We start from the raw sequence: 7450 nt of genomic DNA, 5'->3' as shown, positions 1-7450 counted from the left end.
CCGGCTCAGAGGCAGGCTCAACCATGCCCCGCGGCTGTAACGTTCGGACCCTGGAGCTCTGTCCTGCACACACAGGGCAGGTGTCTGTCTAGCTGGTGGGTACATCCGTGGCCAGGAGCGGAATCCAGGTGAGGGGCCGAATTGAGCAGAATGCTGAGTTGAGCACTGCTGCCTTTCGTCCCTCAGGGAAAGGCCAGGGACAGCCATGCCTTCTAAGGCTCTGTCCGCTCTCCTCTGACAGCCCTCTGGTGCCGTGAGAAGGTTCCCGCACAGGAGGAGCTCCCCCTGCCCCCCAGCAGGCCCTCAGAATAGACAGGGTTGATGGACCGGAACACTGGCCAGGTTGGGTGAGCAGCAGGTGACACCCCCATTCCATTCCCTTGAGACTTTGCCGAGCCAGGCAGGAGCTGGCCACGCGGCCAGCCAAGTCGTCCCCCTGGACACGGTCAGTCCCAGTTTCGAGGTCCCGGTCCTACTGAAGTGGGCACCGGGACGCCCACTTCTCAGGAGCCCCAAGCTTTAAAAGGGCTCAAGAGACTGAGCTCCGTCCAGGACGTCCAGGTGGGGCCGGGCCACCGAGATGAGGAACAGTCTCCTGCCCAGGCTCCGTGGGGCCTCTGAGGCACAGAGGTGACGTCCTCACGCTCCGCAGACAGACGGAAGTATAGAGAGTGGGCGGCAGTGGTCCTGAGTGGAAAAAGCGCCTTTTCCTGAAGACTGACGCGTCCCCAGCCTCCCCCCTACGTCCTCCCACGGGGATGCAGGGATCCAGCCCCCCAGGAGGCTCCGCCTGGGCCAGAGAGAAGCGTGGCCTGGGGCTCGCAGGGTGGAGGAGGGAGGCGGCTGTGTGTGAACCTCGCTGGAAGGAGAGGGGGTCCTGCCAGTCACCCACAGCCTCTCCCTGCAACCGCCTAAAGGCCTGCCTTGCCAACTGTCCTCATCCCTCATGCCACAGTCCAACGGGACCTGCTTGTGCGCAGCAGGGATCAAGAAGCCGGTCGGCCGGCTGCCTGACGCCAGGTCTGGGCGCTCGAGGAAGAGAAGTCAGGGCTTGTGCGGGCTCGTTCCCGTCACCTTGCTGAGTCTGCAGCAGCAGGTGGCAAAGACCTCCACCCAGAAGAGCGAGCCCAGCAGCCAACCCTCCCGGTCCGCTGAGTGTCTGGCAGACTGAGGACCGGGGGTGAGAGGACCTCGGGCAAAGGGAGTGCAGTCTGGCTCACCGCACATTTCTTCCTGGGCCGTCCCTTCCCCAGCTCCGTCCTCAAAGGGCTCTTTCCGCCTCCATCAACTGTTTCCAGGCCTTCCTGCCTGCCAAACTCAGCCTCTCGTGGGTCCACACACCTGAGACTTCCAAACCACGGTTCAGAAGCGATCTGGGGAGGCGGGAGGGCAGGCCGGGGGGCCCGGGCGGTGGCAGAGCCGCCGTGTCCCCCTCCGAGCCGCTGCAGGGGGCTGTTTGTCTGAGTTGGGTGTTGGCCAGCCAGATGCGCGGGATGGGATCCGGGTGTCCTCGGCCCGAGACAGGGGCCGTTTGTCCTTTTCCTCTGGGAGGAGGAGGGAAGGGCTCGGGACGGGGATGGTGATGCAGGACGGTGGAGACTGTCCTCCAAAGCCCTGAAGGGAGCAGGTGGCGTGGGCTCCCTGTTAGGAGACGCGGCCCCAGCGGAAAAGCCCGCAGCCCGCAGACTCGGAGAATCCGACTGAGGCTCCGAAGAGGGATTGGCGGGAACAGCAAGTCCCAGGCTCCACAGCTGCCTTCCGTGCGGGCTTGGGCAAGGCCCTCTCTCACCAGGTCCTCTTGGTGAAGAAGGACTGAAGAAGCTGGGCGTCCTGAGGTCCCCTCCGGTTCCAAAAAGCGCACGATCTCAATAACCCAAAGCTACTGATGTGGGGTTGCCGGACAGACAGAAAGTAAGGCTAAGAGGGACCGGAAGCTGGAACCTTCCTAAATGGCTATTTCCGGAGAGAGTCCTCCCTCTGCCCTGACAGCAAACAAAAAAGAAACAGGCTTATCCCGGGCGTTGAAACGTTCTATGTGCTGATCCGGGGGTTAGTTCCGTGGCGTGTATACTGGTGAGTGCAGTGAGCTGTCCACTGGAGGTCTCTGCGGCTTGTCGGAGGCAGATTGTACCTCGACAGAAAGGTCCGGACTGGGTGCGTGAACTCCAGCCGCTTAGACTCTAGGGGGCGCTGTGGAGAAGCGTATGTCCTCCCAGGGAGGTCGAGGACCTCCCTTCTCCGGAGCACTGGCACTAGGAGGAGGCGGGACAAATAAACCGACCCCTCTTTTGGAGAGCTCTCCGAAGTCCTTCTCGGAAACTCCCGTTGCCCTCCCGGGCGCAAAAAGCCCTCCTGCCTTCGCTCCCCGTGCTATTCCCACCACGCGTTCTGCCCTCCACGGGGCCCCGCCACCCCTGGCCTCACACCACATCTCTCCCGAGGCTTGAAGCCTGGCGTGGAGGGGACCCCCCCCCCCTTTCAACCTTCTCACCAACCGCTCTCCCCGCCCCCACTCCCCTCTCCCTGGGGATGTCCAGTCCTGTTCTGAGCCTGCCCCTACCCCGGCCCTTTTTCCGGTGCTGTGTGCCAGCCGGTCCCGCATCCCACATCCCCAGCTGTTGACATTTCGTTGCCCTTGCCCACAGGATAAAGAAAGGGCCCCTGTTATTCAACAATAGGGGGAAAGACAGAGACAATGGGAACTTGTGCTTCCGATGGGGTGGGGACGGAGCGGGAAAGAACAGACAGACGGACAGACAGGGGGCTGGACAGAAGGGGTCAGGTTTCTTGAAGCAGCTGGAGGTCCTGGAAGTCTGGGTCCCACCCCGAGAGCCTCCTCCCACAGGCAATGCGCACCCAGGCTCCGGAGGACAGAGGTGAGGACTGGTTGGGGGAGGGGAGGGTGCTGCTTGGAGGAGGCCCTCGGGGGAAAACCCGAGACAGCGGGGGCTTGGCCACAGGTCCTCGAGCTCACCTGTAGCACCTCCGCACACCCAGCGGCCAGCATCATACCCATCAGGCAGTCTGCTCCTTCTCCGGCCCTCGAGCATCAGGAAGAAACGAGGCGCCACCCCCTCCACGTTCTTCCAGGTAATCCTTCCCGGGTGCCTCCTTTACTGCATCCCTTTGGGGGTCCCCACCCCTGGCCCCAAGCGCCGCAGCTTCCCCAGGCCCAGGACAGTGAGCAGTGCGCATACAGTGCCGGGTCACGGGCTGGACACAGGTCACTTAGCCTGGCCTAGTGGAGTGGCGAGGGGAACAAAGCTCTCGGCACCTTGGCTGCTTCTGCGAGCTCAGGGCAGCAGCCTTTCCTCAAAGGTGCAAGAGGAGGGACCCCGCTGATCAGGCGCCCAAGTCCCAGGGCCCTGAAGTGCTTGGATCTCGCAGGGGCCCAGGCAGCGCCTTCACCGGAACCCGCCGCCAGTCCCTGTCGCTCCCGTCCCTGAGAAGAGAGCGGCTTCTAACAGGTAGGCAACTGGGGCTGTCGGCTCTCTGGTTCTCTGTAAGGGCTACGAAGAGGGTATGTGTGCGCCTGCTTTCAAGGACAGAAGTACAGACCGGTGGGCTTGAGCCTGACCTCAAATCCACGTTCAAATCCCAGCAAACCCTCCTCTTACCAGCTGTGCGACCTCCCTCAAGTCTCCTAGAATTTGTGCCCTTTGTCTGAGCATGCGTCAAAGGGGATTCGTACGTACGAGGGGAGGGCCGGGCGCGCTCTCACGCAGGTGCGTCGGCGTGGCTTCCCACCCGCCCTCGGCCCACGCGGCCCTCCCGCCCTGGGCGCGTCCCCGGCCCACGCACTTGCCCTCCAACCACCGCGAGGCCCTGCGTGCCCGGCCCCCCGTTTCTCCCGCGGCCCACGCCTTCGTTTGCGGGAGGAGGAGGGGCTCGTCTCCACCTCTTCCGACTCCAGCTCTGTCTCCTCCTTCTCCCTCCCCGGCCGGCTCTCCTTCCCAGAATCCTTCGTGTGGGCTCATTCACAAACACACACACTTATTTAGCACCCACTGTGTGCCAGAAGCGATGCTGGATGCTGCGGATAATAGCTAACACATACATGGCGCTTACTGCATACCAGACACGATTTTGAGCACTGTGCACGTTACTTCAGTGAGGTCGATGGGAATTACTACCCGCATTTTACTGATGAGGACTTTGAGGCCGAGAGAAGTTGAAGAACTCGTTCAGAGTCACGCAGTTAGCACTTAGAGGAATCAGGTTTAGAAAATGAGTCAAGCTAGGCTAAGGGGTCCTTAGTCCAACTTCTAAAAAATGGTCAAGGTGATAAAGAACAGCTAGAATAAGGCAGGGGGAAAACTGGGGCGCCTGGCTGGCTCAGTTGGCCGAGCATTAACGCTTGGTCTCAGGGTCGTGAGTGCTAGCCCCATGTTGGGGGTAGAGCCTACTTACTAAAGTCAAATAATTTTTTTTTAAAAAGAAGGGGAAAATCAACTATTGAAATAGACAATTGTGTTTGGAATTAGTTTTTATAACTTTGTAATTGCCAGAAACCTCACTGATACGGCCTACACGCGCATATGTATTAAAATTCACACTGTTAATTCAGTGGCTAATCAAAGTCCTTCTAAGAACAAGTGTCCAGGCCAGTGTGGTAGGCCACAGTGCACTGCCGCGGGCCGGGGAAGAGGAAGGTTTTCCCAGAGGCGGTTTGGCCCGCAGTGACGCCTGGGAGAACCAGGTGAGAGTGAATCTGGACACTTTTGGAGCCAGAAGTGCAACGTGTCTGGAAGACTGTGCAGAAGGCACAGCGGGTGGGAGGCGACATTGAAGGCACGGTGAGAGGCTCGATCCCAGAGGGCCTTGGAAGCCCTGGCTAGGAGACCAAACTTTATCCTTAGGGCAAAGGGAGCGACTGCTTTAAGCAGGAGAGTGACAAGGTTTCGTTGGTCACTCTGGCTCCGCTGGCGGGTAGCGTTGGGAGAGGAGAGAGACGGCGGCCGGCGGCAATCCGGCCAGGCAATCCGGGTTTCGGGACCCAGATGGGATGGCCCCTGGGATGGGAGGGGGAGGGGAGGCGGCGCCAAGTCTGGCCCTGCGGTCTGAGAGGGGCGGCCCAGCAGGCCTGGGGGAAGGGAGTGTGTTACTGCCCCTTCCCCCCATCACCTTTTGCCCCCAACAGCCCCCTTCTCTGCCCTCACGCCTTCCAGCTGGACAGTCCCCTCAGGGATCCCTGATAGATGGGAGCTCATCTCCAACCCCACTGCCTCCCCGCTTTGTGCCCCGCAGACGGCGCTGGGCTGACTCTCCATCATGCCAGGCCTGCTTAGTCTCCCAACATTCTGCCACTTCCTTCTCCCCTGGGCCCTCGCCATCTTCCACAAAGCGCTGGGGGACCTAGGTAAGACCTCAGCCCCGCCCAGACTCTGGGGAAGGTGGGGGAGCGGCTCCAGGGGTGGGTAAAGTGGATAGGGCAGCCGTCGGAGGTGTTCAGGGAGTGAGAGCCTTTGCTGAGTGCGCAGTGGAGGGGAGGGGGGGTGGCCTGGGGAGCAGCGTCTGGGCACCTGCAGTGGGGGTCAGGGGGTTCCTGCCACTGTGGCCCCCTCTGCTCAGCACCCCACCCCGGCCCCCACTACCTCCTGCCCCCCATCCACGAGGTCATTCACTCTCGTCGTGGGGCCACGGCCACGCTGCCTTGCGTCCTGGGCGCCCCGCCTCCCAGCTACAAGGTCCGCTGGAGCAAAGTGGAACCGGGGGAGCTCCGGGAAACGCTGATCCTCATCACCAACGGCCTGCACGCCCGGGGCTACGGGCCCCTGGGGGGGCGCGCCAGGATGCGGAGGGGGCATCGGCTGGACGCCTCCCTGGTCATCGCGGACGTGCGTCTGGAGGACGAGGGCAGGTACCGCTGTGAACTCATCAACGGCATCGAGGACGAGAGCGTGGCGCTGACCCTGCGCCTGGAGGGTGAGGCCCTTGGGTTCCCGCCCCCCTCTTCTCCTGTGGGGCTTTGGCCGCCCCAGCTCGGGTCTCCCGGGGTCCCCCAGCCCTCTCCCCCGTCTGCCGGCCCTCCTCAGGCTGTCGGCATCCCCCCCAGGTGTGGTGTTCCCGTACCAGCCCAGCCGGGGCCGGTACCAGTTCAATTACTACGAGGCGAAACAGGCGTGCGAGGAGCAGGACGGGCGTCTGGCCACCTACGCCCAGCTGTACCAGGGTGAGCGCCCGACCTGGGCACCGCCCGGGCCTGTCGGGGCTGTCACCCGGCTCCGCGGGGGGCGAGCTCGGGTCAGGTTCCTGCCGGGACCCCTCTGACCCCCGCCCCGTCTCCCCCTGCCCGCCAGCGTGGACCGAGGGCCTGGACTGGTGCAACGCGGGCTGGCTGCTCGAGGGCTCCGTGCGCTACCCCGTGCTCACCGCGCGCGCCCCGTGCGGTGGCCCGGGGCGGCCCGGGATCCGCAGCTACGGGCCCCGCGACCGGAAGCGCGACCGCTACGACGCCTTCTGCTTCACTTCGGTGACTGCAGGTGAGCGCGCGGGCGGCGGGGGGGGGGGGGGGGGAGTGACGGGGGGCGGGACCTGGACCCGCGTGGTCCCCGCGTCACTGCGCGGGCCAGGCTCCCGCCCCCGCCTCCCGCGCACCTGCCTCGGCACCCCCACCGCTGCCCGGCCTCGGTCCCGGGGAGGCTTCGGCCGCGGCGGGGGGTGACGCGCCCCGCTCCCCAGGCCACGTGTTCTTCGTGCCCGGGCGGCTGACGCTGTCTGAAGCGCACGCGGCGTGCCGGCGGCGCGGGGCCACGGTGGCCAAGGTCGGGCACCTCTACGCCGCCTGGAAGTTCTCGGGACTGGACCAGTGCGACGGCGGCTGGCTGGCGGACGGCAGCGTGCGCTTCCCCATCACTTCGCCGCGGCCGCGCTGCGGGGGCCTCCCCGACCCCGGCGTGCGCAGCTTCGGCTTCCCGCGGGCGCAGCAGGCGGCCTTCGGGACGTACTGCTACTCGGAGTAGGGCCGCCGCGGCCCCCGTCCCGCAGCCTGCCACGGTCGGGGTCCCGGGGTCCCAGGGTCCCGCCCGGGTGGGGGAGGGGAGGTGGCGGCGCCCTGCGAGAGGGGGGACACCCCCCCCCCGGACGCTCGCACCCGGACCGGCGGCCGTTCGCGCGCTCCCGCGGCCGCTGCTGGGGGAGGGCGAGCGCCCGGGGCATTAACCCACTTCTGTACACAGCAGTTAAGTAACTTGAGGACTTTGTGTGTCGAGGCGGGGCGGGGGTGGGGGTGGGCACGGGGTGGCCTTGGGCCCATCCAGCCGACCACGCTCCCGGGGAGACGGTCAGAGGTGGGGCCCCCGCCGCTGGGAGCGAGCCTGCCGGACGGCGGGGGTCGCGAGGAGGGGGCCCCAGAGGTCGAGGGGGACTGCGAGCACCGCGGGCGGCAGAACCCGGGGACGACGCGGGAGAACGCGGGGTGCTGTTGCGCCGGGCGCCACGCGGGGGCGCC

At 64.9% G+C, this 7450-nt stretch overlaps 1 protein-coding gene across 1 annotated transcript; it reads left to right on the top strand.

The window, feature by feature from the left end:
• The first annotated feature begins 5271 nt into the window (after nucleotides 1–5271).
• HAPLN2 (hyaluronan and proteoglycan link protein 2) lies at nucleotides 5272–6962 on the top strand. Its single transcript, XM_042926033.1, has 5 exons — nucleotides 5272–5359; nucleotides 5572–5925; nucleotides 6056–6172; nucleotides 6300–6482; nucleotides 6682–6962. Exons 1-5 carry the CDS (start codon nucleotides 5272–5274, stop codon nucleotides 6960–6962), a joined length of 1023 nt encoding a protein of 340 aa, XP_042781967.1.
• Nucleotides 6963–7450: the final 488 nt, after the last annotated feature.

The sequence above is a fragment of the Panthera leo genome, chromosome F3 (assembly GCF_018350215.1).
Source record: "Panthera leo isolate Ple1 chromosome F3, P.leo_Ple1_pat1.1, whole genome shotgun sequence".
In the NCBI taxonomy this organism is placed as follows: domain Eukaryota; kingdom Metazoa; phylum Chordata; class Mammalia; order Carnivora; family Felidae; genus Panthera; species Panthera leo.
Note: the sequence above shows the minus strand (reverse complement) of the source record. Positions and strands in the feature narration are given on the sequence as shown.

Excerpts from the sequence above, each read along its gene's own strand:
- HAPLN2 (XM_042926033.1), top strand. The coding sequence starts at position 5,272 with ATGCCAGGCCTGCTTAGTCTCCCAACATTCTGCCACTTCCTTCTCCCC. Across the intron at positions 5,360-5,571 it reads CAAAGCGCTGGGGGACCTAG|CACCCCACCCCGGCCCCCAC; the intron begins GTAAGACCTCAG and ends CCCTCTGCTCAG. Across the intron at positions 6,483-6,681 it reads CTTCACTTCGGTGACTGCAG|GCCACGTGTTCTTCGTGCCC; the intron begins GTGAGCGCGCGG and ends CCCGCTCCCCAG.